At 38.8% G+C, this 18,207-nt stretch overlaps 1 protein-coding gene across 1 annotated transcript in view; it reads left to right on the top strand.

Annotated features, from left to right (window-relative positions):
• The first annotated feature begins 1,820 nt into the window (after positions 1-1,820).
• LSP1 (lymphocyte specific protein 1) overlaps positions 1,821-18,207 on the top strand; it is a 98,651-nt gene continuing 82,264 nt past the window's right edge. The window contains exon 1 of the mRNA XM_048483403.1: positions 1,821-1,961. Within this exon, the coding sequence (XP_048339360.1) occupies positions 1,882-1,961 (80 nt within the window). The 5' untranslated portion in view covers positions 1,821-1,881. The remainder of the gene's footprint in view (positions 1,962-18,207) is intronic.

Consider the following 18,207-nt stretch of genomic DNA (forward strand, 5'->3'; position numbering starts at 1 on the left):
TGCAGGTGAGGGAGGCAATGGAAAGAGCAAAACTGAAGAAACCACAGTTTGTCAGGGCAAACCAGGATTTGAATAATAATGTGGGTTGGATCCTCTGAACTGTCCAATGAAAGAGGAGAGGTGAGCTTGCCTATTTTCCCTCCAAATCTCTAATTTTAGACTAATCAAAGCTAAAAGATATACTTTGAACTTAATCAAAGTTGCTTTGATTTAATGCCTACCTCCTTGAACCACTCTCCTTCAAAGTTCCCATTCCATTTGAGATCTTTGTGTTCTGCAGGCACCATCAAAAGTAAGCCCAGTTGGTTAAACACTTCAGAGGCATTGCTTCATGGCATAAGCTGGGTTCAGAAACATGAGCAAGATATTAACAAAGAGGAAAAGAACAAGAGGAAGTGAGTGTAAAACCAGTGTTGCTCTATCAGTGTTCTTATTTCCTCTTTCACAGTAGAAACCAATCCATGTACAAATCATTTTAAGACACTTCATAAGGTCCCTCTGATCCCTTCAATCTAAGTGCTGAGTGAAATTCTGTAAAGTGCGTAGGACATGCAGATAATAATTCACATTAGTGTATAAGTCATTAGCCAATATGGCTGAATGGAAAATTCCTTTCCAGTCCCTAATATACCATAGCATGAGCAAAAACTGCCCACCAGTCTTCTCCAAGGAAAATATATGGCAATCTAGTCTGTTCTTGTCTCTACTGCTGGCAATTCCTTATGCCACATAGGAAAGGGTACAGCATATTTTTTTAAAAAAAAATCTAGAGAAAAGAACATCGTAAGGTATCTTTCCTGCTTTGGCATGTAACCAGAAATACTCTCTGTACTCAGAACTGTTCCTGACAAGTTGTTCCAGAATTTCCCATTTGGGTATGAACTTTTCTTCTGATTTCCAACCTTTTGTTTTGTTTTGTTGAAAACTAGTTTGAGACTCATCAGTACACTACAATGCCAGATGAGTAGCTGTAGTAAGTCTGAGCAGCAAAATGTATGGCAACCCCTGTTCCCCCAGAAGTTTCCAAAATAAGAGGTGAGCAGAGGTGGTTTGCCATTGCCTTCTTCTGCATAGTAAGCCCTGTCTTCCTAGGTGGTCTCCCATCCAAGATTTGAGACTCCGACAAGATTAGGCTAGTCAGGACTATTCAGACTGCTATACTGTCAGAGCAGATGTCAATTTATCTATTTGTCTGTCGGTCTTATCTATGAGTAGCAGATATCTGCAGTGGATGAACACATGATGCATCTCATGAAGTCACCTCTGATTCACAAAAGCTTATACTGGGATATACAGTCACTCTGTAAAGTAACTTAAAAAACTCTATAAGTCTTTTTATGTGGCTATGAACTTTATACCTCTTTCCAATCCTTCAGATATCTTGCTTGTAGATACTTGTTTAAGCTGTGTTGAAACTGCCCAGGCCTCAAGCCCTGCTATTTGCCTTAAGGCTCCTGACTTAGACAAAACATAGATAAGGCTAGAAACCAAAAAATGAGATAACCATGTATGTGAGTACTGAGGCTATTGATGCAATATTAGTGAGCAGCAGCTCGAACTGGGACAAAGAGTTCTCTGTGAGCTGCTTTTATTCACTGCATCTTTTATGGCCGGCACTACTACCTCCTGATTTTGGGGGATTAGTTTTACTTTTAAGATTTGTGCAAGTGTATGTGTGTGCATGTGTGCGTGCACACTTCTTTCTAACTAAAGAACAAACCCACATCCTCAACCCCACATGGTTTCCGGTGCTGCTTGTTTTAGAGTCAATTCAGGAAGAGTGGGGAACGAGCAATAGCATACGACTGTTCTTACAAAACAGTTTGCAATTACAAGTTGCAAATTCAATTGACTGGACCGCTTTCTGATCAAGAGAAGAAAATGGCTGATTCAGAAGAATGTCTGAGAGATCTTGAGAGTGATACAGGGGTTGAGGAAGGTGTCCCAGAGGAGATGCAAAGGTGAGTGGTTCAGCTTGATTAAACATTTTGGTATCTAATGTTCCAAAAATGGCTTTACAGTTTAAAGAGGAAAAAATTAAAAGTGGACTGGGTAGAAAGAGACATCTGGAAACTGTTACTGTAATCCCATTGGATTTTCACAGATGTGGTATTCAGCCACTGCCATTGATGTTAAGCTTACTTTTAGTGTAGTAGGAAAAAGTTTCCAGTCTTCCTTTAGTCATGGTTTCATGAGATGATCTTAGACAAGTCACTATCTTTCAACCTCCTCTTCACACACTATTTACATAAAAATAATGGAGACATATATCTTGGAGGAGTTAGAAGGATTATTGAGATAATATGTGGAATGCCTTGAGCATTCCAAGGCACGATATGCATACTATTAGGCACAATGTCAGCAGACGTGTGTTAGAAAGTAAGGTGAGGGTGGGGTCCAATTTAAGGAGCAAATCAAGCATGAGGAAAAGTGCAGAATTCTCCTCTTTTTCTGCAGATTACCTTCACCTAACAGCATTAGATTCTGATTCTAGAAGTTAGCCAGTTGAGGAGACAAGAGCTTACAAAGATGGACTACGGGGGATGGAAGTGGTTAATTGGAAGAAAGTTGCACAGTGCTCACCCATACAGCCTTTTCCTCCTTAATGCAGCCCCCCACTTTTTTATGCTATTGAGACGGAGCTGAATTTCAATGCACAGATCTACTATGTCTATTTTAGCCGGTACAGTTATGCTCATGGGAATGCTCACAGCCATGTTTCCACAAAGGCCAAATAGCGTGACCATGTATCTCCTTTTCTAAATATTTCATGGCAATTGTTGATTTCATTAGTTCAGTACAACAGATGCCTTTATGCAGAACTTGATGTTGTCTGCTGGAGGTGGGGGCTTGTCAGTGACTTTTCTTAAAAACAAAATTAGTATGATTTACCTAGTTTGGTTATCCTCAGATTTAGAAAACCCTTATTTTCCCTGTATAAGGATAGAAGTCTATTGAGAAGCACCTTGGGAGCTTTGAGGAGGGCAGAAATAAAATTTTGATTTATGCTTTTCTGGAATCTTAAGTGGATTTGAGTGTATGTTAAAAATCATACTTCTCTGATTCAACAAGCTAAGGAGTGCTAAGAAAGATACAAAGCCAATCACTATAATTCATCAGAATTCAGACAACCCTTTAAAAACTGGTAATTAGCAGCTGACCATCCGCCAAACTTGTTTAAAACTCCCAGTATATTTTAAATAAAGTTAGACCTTGGTGATTTGATTCATGTGAGCTGAGATGGAATTGAAGCATGCTCCATAAAAATAGTAGAAAACTTCTTCTCTTTTACTAACATTCTAAAGGCATTGATTATATGAACAAAATACTGGTTAAGACATTCAAAATGGATCCATATTATGTTCAGTACAACCTCAAGAAAAAGAGGCATTCATCTCCATGTGTTTTTAAATGCTGCAGATACACAATTATGAAGACGTTCTTATTACTGCTCAGTATCTTCATGTGTTTTGTAATTCTGCACCACATATTTCACAATATTACCGCAAGGTTTCATGCTGTACTATTCCTTCAAGATCAACTGCTTCAAAGGAGAAGTTATTTTAACTTACATCTGTTTTCAGATACGTACACTAAATTGCATTTTGAAAAGCAATGCAGGGGTTGGACACAAAGATCTGTGAAGACCTTGAGAAAAGAGCTGTGCAGGGTGTGTGACATGGGCCTCCACTGCAATCATTCTCATAAGACAAAGACCATTACTTATTCATCAGTGCCCCATTGTGAAAACCCAAGCATGGATCAGTTGGGTTGAAAATGGCATTACAAGATCCTAGACTTTTTTTCCCTTGAAATGAAATATGTGGACAATACTGCCTGTAATTTGGGGTATATTGTACCAGTGTCAGTCTATCCACCTGGCCAGTTGGCAAGGGCATTATCCAATAAAATTGCCTGTATTTTTCAGTGTATCGTACCAAACAGTTTTACTGGATAATGTCCTTGCCAGCTGACTGGTACTTTTGTTAGTCTAACTGGCAAAATTGCATTCTCTCAAGTAACCAATATGAGGGACTGAAAAGCCAGTAACTGCAATCCTAAATAGAATTGCCCTCTGTAAATCCCAGGCGTAACTCTGTTTCAAACTGCATTGTTAATCTCAAAAGCGGTTAGATTTTGGAAGTGGGAAGAGTTTGGCAAACTCTGGCCTTTTGTGCATGTGCTGTTTGTGGTGGGGTTGTGTGCTTCACGGTGCAGTTTCCCTGTGGCTTTCTGTTCAAAAAGGAAGTCTCCGGCTGCAAAACGTTCATAGATGAAACAAGCTGATCCACCATTTTGCCTGGCTGCCGGCTGCCTTGCTTGATTCTTGCAGCCCCTTTTTGGCGCCTTCATTTAAAACTCCCATTTTTGGTCTGATGTTCTTTCACTGGATTAAAGATAGATCTTCACTGCTAATGTTTAAAAAATGCCCTTCAGATCGCACTTAAAATGATGGTGAAATTGGTGCAACTACTGCAAGTTTCCACAGTCTGAAGCCTTTTTGTTGTTGTTGTTATTTGCTGACTTTTTTTTGCTTTTTTGTTTTGAGTGTATTTATTGTCATTTAAAAGAAAACAAAGAATAAGGACATACACAACAACAAAAAAAGACAAGATGCATACATAAAACACAATAAACAATTAAAATTACTTCCGGCTTTTCAGATAGCAGGTTAATGGCTTTCCTGTATTAAAGTAATATGCTAAGTCTCATTTTAAGATTTATTTTTATATTTTAAAAGAATGATACAATTAATGACTTCGATCGATAAATTACTATCTCACCTATTTCACACATCAAAACTCAAGAGTACAGAATCATTACTTGTACTATTTTCAAGAAATTTACAAAGAGATCCGTTTACTGTAAATTTATAAAACGTCTGGCCTTTTATTAATACTGTTAATTTATCAATCTCTGCATATTGCTTAATGTAGCCATTCTTTCATGCATGGTGTTTTTGGATTTTCCAGTATTAAACATATAAATTCCTTGGCGCTGTAATCATAAAAAGTATTAATGTTATTCGTTGCTTCTCATTTCAGGATCTAGAATGTTCAGTAAGTACAATTCTGGTTTTAATTTCACAATTTTACATTTCCAACAGTTAGTTGGTCCATTTTTATATATATTTTAGATAGAAGTAGAGGAGTTCTCTAATATCTATGCAACATTGTATAATAATTTTCCCTTAAATCTGTTTCTAATGTAAAGTTCAAATCTTTTTTCCATACCGTTTCCCAGTCTTGTAGTTGAATGGTGTGCCCGACATTTTCTGCCTACCCTATCATTGTCTTCTTACCTCTTTTAGTATCCCATTTTAGTTACAAACTATAGATATTTGCAATCATTTTCTTATACATACATACATACATACATACATACATACATACATACATACATACATACATACATACATACATGTGTGTGTGTGTGTCTGACATACAGTGATTCTGAAAAGTCTGGTGATGTGTGCGTTTTATGGAACATGCTTTTGTTGGCATAAGGCAATGCAAATGTTTGTATTATTCAAAATTCTTCACCAAACATTTTCTCCTTGCTTCTTTAAGCACTGTTCTATTTCCTGTGAGATAGAGAAAGCAGCTAGAGCATAAATATGATGAATTGGAAGAATAGGAGGGCAAGATCTGCTCTCCTTCTTTAGAGCCTGGCATATTTTATAATGAAATTATTGAATGATCCGTGAGCCAAATATTTGCTGCTCCAAAGGATCCTGCAGCAGAAACCATTCTAGAGACTTATTGCTTTGACTTTCCCTTGGTTATGCTGTGCCAGGTGGTATGTGTGTGCCCCCTTGAGGCATATGGCATGTTGATCCAGTATGCCTCCCAGAACAAATCGACAGAAGCCTCAAATTGCCATATGTTATTTGTTTCATGTATAGTCTGCCTTTCATTCATCACAGAATTCAAGGCAGTGTACATAAAATTTTCATGAGAGTTTTCATCTAGACAATGATCAGTCCTGCTTAATTTAAGCGAAGCTGCTGAATCATGTGTCTTCTGACCATACCCTCTAAATCTCCATATACATTCATTCATTTTAGGCATCACAAATCTGGTCCACAAATGTTCAGACAAAGTTAAGCACTTCTCTTTTTCACTGATTTATCTGGGACTTCAAGAAGTTTAATTTGACATACTCTAGCTTTATTTTCCAACGTGTAATTGAAACTCAGATCCCAAAATACATTTCTGCAATTTCAGAACTCAGTGATATTATAACATGGTCCCCCTTTTGTGGGATGAATTCCTGAGATGAGGAGGGCACTGCTTTTAGATGTTTTTAGTAGGTGCTACAAGCTGTTTTATTTGCTGAGGATTTTAATAGAGTTATGAGGCATTTTTGAGCTGCAGACATTTTCAAGCTGTAGGGATTTTGGGGGGCGGGGGCAGTACTGGCTTTTATTTAATTGATAGTTTTAATTTGTAAGCCACCTTGAGTTATAAAAGAAAGTTGGGGTATAAATATTTAAACAAGCAACTCCCACAAAAGTAGAATTGAAAGGCTATTCTTATCATAGCGACCATGTATACAAGTCTGATATGTTATCAGGCAGGATGATACCATGTTGTTAATATATGAGGTACTCAACCAGAAAATAGCTCCTTACAAACACAATCAACTATCCTTGCACAACCTTCAAGGTTGACTTCTCATTCTGGCTTCTTGTTTCCAATGTGCCACAAAGCTCTGAAGCTGCCCATGTATGGTCACTGACTAAGACTAGCTTTGCTGTGCCAGCAAGGCCCCATCCCATCCTTTGCCACGCTCATCTCCAGCTGTCCTAAATTCTCTAGATCCCTTAGAGGAGACTTGGAGAGTCCTAAGTAAGATTACAGCAATTGCTAAGAATATCCAGCATTGGAAGGAGATTGTCTGGGAAAGATGATATCTAGCGAGGTATCTCTGGACTCCTTGGAACTGCATTCCAGGGGATGGAGCAGAAGAGTTTCTGCTCTATGTTTAACTCGTGTACACTGCTGCATTAAAAAAAATGGCGAAAAAGCAACATGTTCTGCTTGAGTAGAGAGAAGAAAGAGCTGAAAGATGTCATGCCTCTAAACACAATTTCTGATGAAAGGTTACAAGGAATATATCAGCAAATTTAATAAAAGAGATCTATAAAAGGGGGGAAATGTTGTCTCTTGTTTGTTTTACATCCCTGGAAATATTTGGATCTTTCTCATGTTCTTTTATGCACTCAAAACTCTGGTTGCATCTAGATTGAAAATCAGAATGATAGTGATACTGGAAGCACTGAACAACTGAAAATTGCAACTCTTGGAAAATCAATGTATTGTTGAAGGCTTTCATGGCTGGATGCAACTGGTTGTGGTGGGTTTTTCGGGCTGTGTGGCTGTGGTCTGGTAGATCTTGTTCCTAACGTTTCGCTGGACACAGACTTTCGCTGTAACAGACTTCCCTCTGTGATACACCTGAAGATGCCAACCACAGATGCCGGCGAAACGTTAGGAACAAGTCTTAGAAAGTCATTCCTTGTAAAATCTATTCAATTACATTCATTAGAGGATTTGATCAGTTTGATAAACAATCAGTAGCTTTGTCTCTGTATGTATCAAAGGAAAAAGGAACAAGAATTTGTAATTTTAATCCTTTGAAAAATCTTTGGGTACGTACTTCTGTATGTATATTCCTAGATAAGTTCTGCTGTATACAGCTTGATGTATTTCTTGGAAATTGCAATATCAGTAGACTAAACTTGATAATAACAAGCAATGAGAATGTGAATTCTGGATATCTGTCTCTTGATTCACGGGCAGTGCAATTCTAAACAGAATTATAACCTTCTGAGTCTATTGTACTTTACAGGCTTAGGAGCACATAACTATATTTAGAATTGTCATGTTTTTTAAACCTCTATAAAAAAAATCACTTGTGAAACTCACGAGGGGCCCAGAAGTACTGGATCCCTACACTTGGCCATCTACTGGATCCCCACACTTTCAGGATGCCTTGGCATAATTTGAATGTTTATTATCCTGCCCCCACAATTTCCAGTGGATGGCCAAGTGTAGGGATTAGGAATTTTTGAACACCCAGCAGTTGGCAAATTTCTGTTTGCTGGTTGTGAATGATTTCTTCCTCAGTCACTTTGGCTTTGTGAGTAGTTTGAGCTTGTTCATCAGATTACTTTTCATGTTTTCAAACAGTACAATACAACACAGTGTAATTGGCAGTGTTTCACACATGCACATTATTATACAACTCAATGGGAGTTTTACTTTTCTCCTTTCCCTACAGCTATATTGTACTTGACAGTTAATTGTTGAAATAAACAGTGAGCAAATCAGTCAACCCACCAAAAATTATGAGCATTGTATTTTTAAAAAGTCTGACCATTTGGTGTTCTATTCTGTGTCACCTTTATGTTGTATGTATGCATTTTCACACAGCCCTATGGGAGGCACAGTTTTGTTTGCAATCCAAAGCAGCATTACACTCTTCTAAATCAGGCTTAGAATAACATGGCATTGTGTGTTATTTTACCCAAATATCCATGACCCTGGGCAGAACCATCTCTCCTATTGCAAGATCCCCCACAACCCAAGCAAGTGAAATATCATCATTCCAATGACAGCAAAAGTGCAAATCTGATCAACAGCCATTTGAGGAAAATAGGTAAAGAGATTGGCAGTTTGGCTCTTTGGTGATTATGGCTGTTGAACAAAGTATGTTCACCATTGAAACATGTTTGCTGCAAAGTTCCCAGCATCACTTCAGGGAACTTCTTTGATGAATACCTGGTTGAAGTTAACTATAGAGGTATTTACAAGAGAAATATCTCATGGGTTCTTCTCAGTTCGAGGGATATGAAAACAATTCATTTGAGCAGCAATGGTTGTACTTCAAACCTGAAGGAAGGGAACCAAATATGGCTTTGCAGGACATTGCCAGGAACATTGACTAGCAGAAAAAAAAATTGTGGGGGCAGGATAATAGACATTCAAATCATGCCAAGGCATCCTGAAAGTGTAGGGATCCAGTGGATGGCCAACCCTACTTGAGGAGGGAAACAAAATAAAAGAAATATGCTTGAAACATGGGAGCACACTGGTAACAGCATGGGATAAAGGTAAATAACAAGCCATTCAAAATAAACCCAGGACAACTTGCTGTGAGCATATGGTTCAGAAGAGTGTATGAACATTAGAACTGGCATTCAATTTAATTGAAACCATATCCTGCCCAGAGTAACTGCGAGCCCCTCAGGCAGAAGCATCTGGGTTAGTACAGAGCTTCTGGAATACTTTTGAAGGAATGTGGAGAACTTTTTCCCTGATTGTTCCTTCCCACTTTTACTTCACCAGGAAGCAGAATAAGCTGTAAGCATTCCTCGTATTCTTTTGTTGAAACAGATGGATGAATGTCTACTCCAATGAGACTCATTTTATATGTAGAAAGGAAATCAATCAAACAATGATGTTTTGATGTTTTGTTAACTTTTTTTTAACTACTTGCACTAGTGGGCAGTTGTACTTTTGAACAAGGCGGCTGTGCATTTGTCAGAACCATCACAGAGTTCTAAAATACTGGTAGATGTACAAAATTGTGTGCTTTCTTACATTAATTAATGTCCTTGAATGATTGGCCTTTGGACAATATGATACACAATTGAACTATTAATGAAGAACTTGCTTATTTTTCGGGTTGTAACATGCATTTCACAACTGTAATCATATATTGAACAACCCTGTGATCTGGATAGCCCTGGTAATTTTTTAAAACCCTAGCCATTTAAGATATAGGAATGATTTCCTTATGCTGAGACAGGCTAATAATACATCAGACCATGCTAATTTTGTGTAGAGTGTCTGACACCTGAGGCTCAAGGTCTTAGGTTGAGTTTTACCTAGTCCTGTTAACTGGTTCAAGGAATTGTACCTGAAATCTATATGGTACATACAATGAATTAGCTGAATTATGGGCTCTTCTACAATCTCATTTTCTTCCCTCATCAGTCCTTTTTACTTCCTTTTTTCCCTTTTCCATATATGTTTTGCTCCCTCTAGTGGTGCATTTGATATTACATCACTGTGCATCTGGCATATTTCCCTGCACTTTAAATCTGCAGGGAGACATGCCTGACATAGAGTAATATAATATTGAATCAACCAATAGAGGGCGTAAAACACATACAAAAAAAGAAAAAAAGTAATGGCTAATGGATCAATGACTACATCTAATGACAGGGAAACCTGAACTGCTAGTGAATTACATATATATTCATATGACCTTTATCCTCACAACAACACTATTCAGCAAGCTTCCACAACAATGTGGGGATTCAAACGTGGGTCTCCAGATCCTTGTCCTATACTGTAACTGCTATATTGCACTGATTCTCACTGGTTTGTTGTTGAGAGGGTAAAATGCAGGAGGAGAAAATGAAGCGTTGAGTCACTTTTGGGTTCTCACTGGGAAAATAGGTAAAGTATTCATATTTAAATTAATGATATAAATAAACAAGGGGTTGTCCATTATTATATATATTTAGATCTTAAATTCATCCCCTGGCAAAAAGTAAGTTTTTAGAGACTACATGTGCACAGAGTAGGTTTTACTTTTTGCATCTAATTGCATAAAAATTTTGCCCATGCTTTGTGTGCCATTGCCAAAGGATTCAAGTTCAGTCCCCAGTATTTCCCGTTAAAGATTTTCATGTACTTAGTGTTGGGAAAGATCTTTCTCTGCCTAAAACTCTAGAGAGCTGTTGCTAGTCTTAATTGTCAGTACTGAGCTAGATGGAGCAGTGCTCTGATGGACTAATGGAATAAGCTTAAGGTGTTCACCCTGTTCATCTATTTTCAAACACATCTTTTCTTCCAGCAATTGTACTAGTTCAGCAATGGCATAGTTAATAATAGATTATGACCATTATGTTGGGATTACACTAAGAACAGTACTATGCAAATATCAGCACTGCTTTGAGGAAGTTTGGCAGGGGCAGGAACAAGGTTGTTTTTTTTAAAAAAAAATCTTTAATTTTCTGGTTATAGAAAAATTTGTAAACATCGTATGAAATTAGTAATATAGTCATGATCCAAATTTATAACTTGTGTTCTATTTGCATTTTTTCTTTCCAGAGTTATGAAATGGTCATTGGTAGGATTGCCTGGCTGAATTTTGTACCAAAGAATACTTGTATTTAGAGAAACATGCACCTTGGCCTATAAATCTTTAATAGGCTGTATTTCTGGTTTTGAAATGGGGGAAATAAGACAATTCTGCCAGAAAGAGAATTCTGTTCCTAGAGCAGTCCAAAATCAGATGCACTTGCTTATTTGCCCTCAAGGAGGCAGACTCTACTTTGTAATTTTTGACTTTGCCTTAAGGTGGCAGAAAAGGAGACTGCTGTCAGTTCTAATTTTCCAGAGAGAATCCTTACTTTGTGTAATCATAGATTACAAAGGTCATCTGATCCAATCTATTCGACTGAGATGGGATCATACTGGCTCCTCTTCTCTAACACCATTACTGGAACCATACAAAGTCCTGTGCAGAATGGACATTGACATTGCACAATGGGATACGTCCACAACCTTAATGTCCTGATAGTAGCACATTAAGGTAGAATAATAGTAACTATTTAATTATGTGAAATTACAAATAAATGTAGACTCGTACAGCTATATAATAAGTGCTTGAATTTCTGGGATAGTGTTGTTGAAACAAAATGCATCCTTAGTATTTGCAGGAAGCTATAGAAAGTCTGATTCGCATGACCATTTTTAACATAGTGAAGTCACCATGAACTGGCATTTCTTAGCCATTTTGGCCGGATTCATGTTTTCTATATGAGCTTATATGGGGTAAGATTGTAGTTCTCACAGTACTTTTTAATGTACTTTTACTGCATTCAATTTCAGACTTCTGTTTAATAATCTGGGTGAAGTTTCATGATCTGCATATATATGAATATAGGAACCAAGATTTTGTCTATTCTCACTCATTTCCTTTAAACTGGAAATGCAAAAAAACTAAACTCAGGATTTTCTGTATGCAAAGTAGATGCCCCTCTACTGAGCAATGAATTCTCCTTTGCTCCTGGCTGAGTAGAGATTTGGACCAAAGTCTCTCTGTACCAAACTCTGACATCAGTTTTGCATATACAGCTTAAAGTTGTTCAGACATTCTTCTGCTTTTGGTGTGCACATGTGAAAAAAGAAATGCAGGCCCTTTCCGCACGGTGGCGGAAACACAGCTCCACTGGCATAATTTATGCCAGTGGAGGCTCGGGGACTGCTCGCATGGCAGCGTGCGAGCAGCCCCACAGATCCGCCACACCGGAGAGGTGGCTCCACACGGAGCCGCCTCCAGTCCGTTGCCTCCACTGACCTGCCTGTCCAGCATCACTCTGGAGGGCTGCAGGGACCGGCCCTCGCTGCCCTCTGACCTCCGGGGGTTGGAGGGCAGTGTGGGCGGGTGTCTGCAGCCCCCCAGAGCGGCATTGGACATGCAGGTTAGTGGAGGCAATGGGAAAAGTGTTGTCGTCCTGCCAGTGCGGTTTGCACTGCACTGGCGGGAAGACACCGCTTTTCAAAAACCTTGCTCGATGAGTGAGGTTTAAAGTGCTGGCTTCATGCCACTCTGGGGTGGCTTCACGCCACGCCACTATTTTTCGCCCATGTGGAATCTGCCTCAGAGACAAAACAAGGGCAATATAAAATAGTCAACTCCTGCCACTTGATACCAGACATTTTATAGCAAAAAAATCTCAAATTTTAGCATCTCAGCTGTGGATCATTTGCATCTTTTCAGGAACAAATGTATCATGGTGTGGATCCAATGATGTGCAAGCAAAAACATAAATGGGTATAGTTCAGTTTTGCCTTACACCACACCTAGCTCTTTCTTCCCTATACATTACAGTGCCCAATAATTGGTTATGCAAGATTTTGCAAGTGAGAGCCTGACTTAATGCAAGTGGTTACCACAGTTTTTTTCTTGCATTTCTTCTGGCACAAGGACTCCAGCAGAAATGGAAATTTTGTGCTAGATCCAGCCCCATGTTTTTCAGAAAATCAACTGGTAGAAACATGAGGAGTCATATTCTGCCACTTGGGAAATAGCCATTCATGCATTTTGATCACAGAGAGTTTAGGATTATTTGTTACATGCCACCTTTCTCCATCCATGGTGTCTTACCATTATTAGTAAAGCAATAAATACAGCTCATAAAACCTTATCAGTATCACACCAACTACAGAGCAGCTGTAAGTCAAATTCTATATACTTTCAATAAAATCACTGCAGTTTTGAAATTCATCCACATATTAATTTCCATTAAAATCCATTTTGTTTGCTACTACCTTCAACTGATGGTTTTACGTGGCAAACTAGCAGTTCAGCTTTGAACCGTGGTTTCTCCATTTTCATTCCAATACTTTCACCACAAGGGTTCAATTGTTACATAGTGTTCCTAATCCTGAAATGAAGGGGTTAACCCATTTTCTTCCTTAAGATTGGAGTATATTTTCTTTGCCAGTGCGTCCATTTTAATACATACCAGATGTGCAAGGCAGTTGCCTAAGCATCTTATTCCTGAGTTTCAGCAGTTATAGTAGTCATTCTCACAAGGGGTCAGACTTCTGGAGATTCCCTGGAGATTAGATGCGGTGAAAAGTAGGGGCAGAGTGGTGAACAAACACTCCCTTACCTGGCCTCTCTTCCAATACAGAAAAAAAAAGTCTGCTGATACTTCAATGTACTAAAAGTGAAGTAAATTTTTTTCCATCTTCTACTAACTAAAAGGGCCAGCCACAAGAAACTAAGTTCTCGGTATCATTATTTCTGAATGTAAAATACAAGAATAAGGGCACAGACAATACATCAGTATTCAGCGTATATTCACAAGCTAGCAGTGACTATGGTGGGATAGATGGGTTTATTCAGCACTGATATCACATCAGGAAACTAGCTGATAATTTGAGCCTTTAATTGTTCATAAGTAGCACAACAGGCAAATTGGAAGGTTATCAAATGGTGTGAGAGGCGATATGGAGAGTGCTATATCGGCCTTCATTCATCACCTCACAAATAATATTAAACAAAGGGATGTGAGAAAGGAACAACTGTATTCTTTACAGAAATCACAATGACAATGCACATATGAACGTTCTGTGAAAGTGCCAAGAGACAACCTTTTGAAAATAGCACATCCTCTTACAACATTAAAGGAAGATATGAAAACCCATCTTGTAATATGTGAGAAATAAAATGCATATGTGTTGCACAATGGTCTGTAGGTGCAGGAACGTCCTTCACAAGATGGGATTGCTTTTAATTTTAAAAAAAATAACTCTTAATACTTCCGCATTCTCATGGACAAAGGCAAAAGCATTGGGTACTTCTGAAGAGATGACTAAGGGGATTGTTTTAAATAAGATGGTCAGAAATATTTGGCATTGAGAAGCTTTTTGAAATACAACTTTAAAATATTTTTATTTGCCTCAGTTTTGTGGGATTTGAAAGTCAGATTAGCAAATCGTCAATAAGAGGAAATGTAGATTGTATCAGAATAACAGAACTGAGATGTCTAAAATAGTTAAGTTCAAATGCTATATTGTACATCCAACTGTATCAAGATGGTTCACATACAAATGTTTAAATCCCTGTTTTCTTAGGTTCTCTCTCAAATTGGCCTGAGATCCCTTGATTCACAATAGATTTTTCTCATTAAACTCTATAAACCCTAGAGCTATTTTCCCTATATAACTGGTTATGGATCCTGTCCTGATTCAAAAACCCAAAATGTATTCCTTTTCACTCCTGATGAGAATTCGCCACAAAACAATTTACAGCTCACACAGCTGATTCCAAGTTCTGTCTGTTATTTAATTCTTAACTGTCAGATCTATCTGCCACTCTCAGAATTCTATTTGAACTTCCTGTCAGTCATGGGGGTTCTATGACCAGGACAACTCCTCGGAATACAGCTATCACAGGCCCCTTCCGCACACGCAAAATAATGCGTTTTCAAACCACTTTCACAACTGTTTGCAAGTGGATTTTGCCATTCCGCACAGCTTCAAAGAGCACTGAAAGCAGTTTGAAAGTGCATTATTCTGCATGTGCGGAATGAGCCACAGTAGGCTTAATGAAGGATTGAGGACCTTTGGACTGCCTCTGATGAAATGTACTACAATGCTCTGGGAAAGTTTTCCAAAGCATCAAGTCCAGGGCAAATAACCCGTGAAGGGAAAAACCTACAACTATTATAGGAGTGAATGGTACATATTCTTGTTATATATGGGAAACTGAGAGGCAGCATGGTGTAGTGGTTAAGATCAGATAGACTCTAATTTGGAGAATCAGGTTTGATTTCCCACTCCACATGTGCGACCGATGCTAAACTGGTGAACTGGATTTGTTTCTCTACTCTGACACATGAAGCCTGCTGAGTGACCTTGGGCTAGTAAAAGTTCTCTGAGAACTCTCTCAGCCCCACTTACAAGGTGTCTGCTGTGGGGAGAGGAATGGAAGGAGTTTGTAAGCTGCTTTGAGATTCCTTACAGGAGAGAAAGTTGGAAAAGAGGGGTATAAATCCACATTCCTCCTACAGCTCCTTCTCCTTCTAATGTAGTGTTCCCAGGAACTGGATGAATAGCAGCTCAATCTCCTTGATGCCTCCAAAAACCAAAATGTCTGTATGAGAAGAAGGGATTTTGGCATCCTCTCAGTTGTGTTCCAGATTGTGTTCCAGATTGTAGTATTAACAAAATTCTGGTACACCAGAATTTAACAAAAGTTAAATTCTGCCTGGGTAATCCTAGGTTCTGCTTTATGGTTACATTAAGCTGCAAAAATGCAGGCTCAAACAACAGGTATGCTTACACCACTGATGTCCCTGTGGTTTGCTGAGATCCATAAATCTGGCAATTCATTTTTTGACTTGCAGGAAACCTTCAATTATGTGTTTCCTCTTGTCCATACTCCATACAGCATGGAAAATGGGATCTTACCCTTTTCCATGCATAGGGTGAGGGAAGACATCTTGTGCCCCATAGATGAAATTTCCATTGCAGACAGGGATGTGGTGGCTGTTCTGACTCTTTGTAGAACATTAACTGTCTACTGTCAAACCTTCCAATTCTGACCTTCTTGGAAAGGAGAATCTTCTTACCAGAAAACACTGTTTGGGGCTGCAGTCCCATAACTGCTAGCGAGCAGTTTCTGACTTTAGAAAATTGTAACCTGCTACCATCCATATTGTTCTTGTGCAGGAAATTATCAACCATTCCACATAAGGCTTCTTCACACATATAGACTTAGAAGGGTGTTTTATTATTTATTTTTATTGATTGTATGAATTTTATGTATGATTTTAGGCTTTATGCCATTGTAAGCCGGCTTGAGGCCTTTGGGGGTAGGGAGGTGTATAATTTTAAATATATAAATAAACTACAGTCAATACAATCATATAAAATACAATCCACAAATCCTAAAACAAATATATTACAAATATATTTCAGCATCCCTTTTATAAGATGGCATCTTGAGTGGAATGAGCAGCAGGTCTCCTTATAGGTGATATAGAGAACAGAAGAAAAGAAGGGAGGGAGAACACATCTGGTAGTAAAGCAGACTGGCCTAAAATTGTGGTTGGAGAAGCTAATCAGTAGTGAAAGTGTAAAAAGATGTAAAGTGTTAAATTTGGGAAAGAAAGCAAAACAGGAGAGAAGAAATCATATTCCACCTGTCTTGAAGAGGAAATATCTGATGATTTCTTGTTCATTGTGGAAGAAGGCTGTGTCAGCGAAGCAACTCCCAAAATGGAGTATTTACCTGGATGCCAATGGAAGAGCCTTGCTACTGGCTTAGCTTCATGCAGAAATAGGATTCGCAATGGTGCTGGGCTAAAGCTTTGCAACCTGGCTTTGCAAACTAGGCTTTATTAAGATCTGACACCCCACTGGTATGAACCTGGAATATGGGCTGTGATGTGGTAGTTTAGTCCTGCTATGGTAGAAGGCAATCCCTGGAGGTACACATGAAGTGTGCTGTGGGGGTACTTACAATGTTCTGGTAATAGCTGGTTGCCCTAGAATTGGTGGCATTCTTGACTCAGATACACAAGCAAAAACCAAGAAATATGCTGATGGCCCTCTCTATATTTATGATCCAGTCATCCAGGAACTGCATCGTGAAGGATATTTCAAGAGTTTTCCTGGACACCTGGCTAACTGTCTTTGTCAAAAGTTGTAGCTGCTTGGTGTTCTAATAAAGACCCTGATTGATATTCTCCTGGAGTACTCAGGCTGCTGGCAATTTCCTCTTAAGGAACTCCTGCCTCAATGGAGAGACCCTATTTTGATATCAAATGCGTTTCCTTGCCTCTTTGGCACCTGAAGTTTAAAGGACCTTGGGGTACAAACAAGGTCTCAAGCATGCTGCACAACAATACATATGACATACTGTTTTTATACAGTGAAGTTATCCGTGTTGCTTCTGCTCTCATAAATAAGAAAACATGCTGAATTGCATGCTGAAGTATGCAAGGGCATAGAACTGGCTCTTTGTCACGACTAGGCCCAATGTTGGTTCCCAGTCTGCTCCCATCCAGGCATGCAATAAGCATCCATGCCACAGCTTAGTCATCCATGCCCTTGAAAAAAATAACCTGAGCATGAAGGAAGATTAGCAATGGATAAAAAGAGGATATGTTGAACCTTAGCAACACTGAAAAGGAAAAAGTGGTGACAATTACTTGGTTGTAGAGACAGGAACAAATACCTAAAGTTGATCTTCTCTTCGTAATGCCTGTTTTCAGACATTAACAGATCAGCTAGGTAAAATGTGAGCTTGAAGAAAAGGTTAAAGGTGAGAGGAACAGAAATATTTCACATTACAGCATTCTTAGGGCCTCTGTTTCAACCACCCTCTCACTTCTGACTTCTGAAAGTGTTTTGCCTCCCTGTGCTCTTGCTCCAAAGTCAACTTCCTCCCATGAGGTTTTTTAAAAAAATAACTCACATAATTAATAAGAACTTGACATAAACGAAACATGCCTCACAGGGTGGGAAAGGAGAGTTAAGAGTTCACAGCTCCAGGACTTCATTTTTCACTAAAGTTGCAAAAATAGCTGGGTTAGCTGTGTTGGGAGTGGTGGGGGTGTGCGTGTGTGTGGTGGAAATGAGGACAGAAGTGTCTGAAGGGTAAGGA

Source organism: Sphaerodactylus townsendi, linkage group LG02 (assembly GCF_021028975.2).
Source record: "Sphaerodactylus townsendi isolate TG3544 linkage group LG02, MPM_Stown_v2.3, whole genome shotgun sequence".
Taxonomy (NCBI): domain Eukaryota; kingdom Metazoa; phylum Chordata; class Lepidosauria; order Squamata; family Sphaerodactylidae; genus Sphaerodactylus; species Sphaerodactylus townsendi.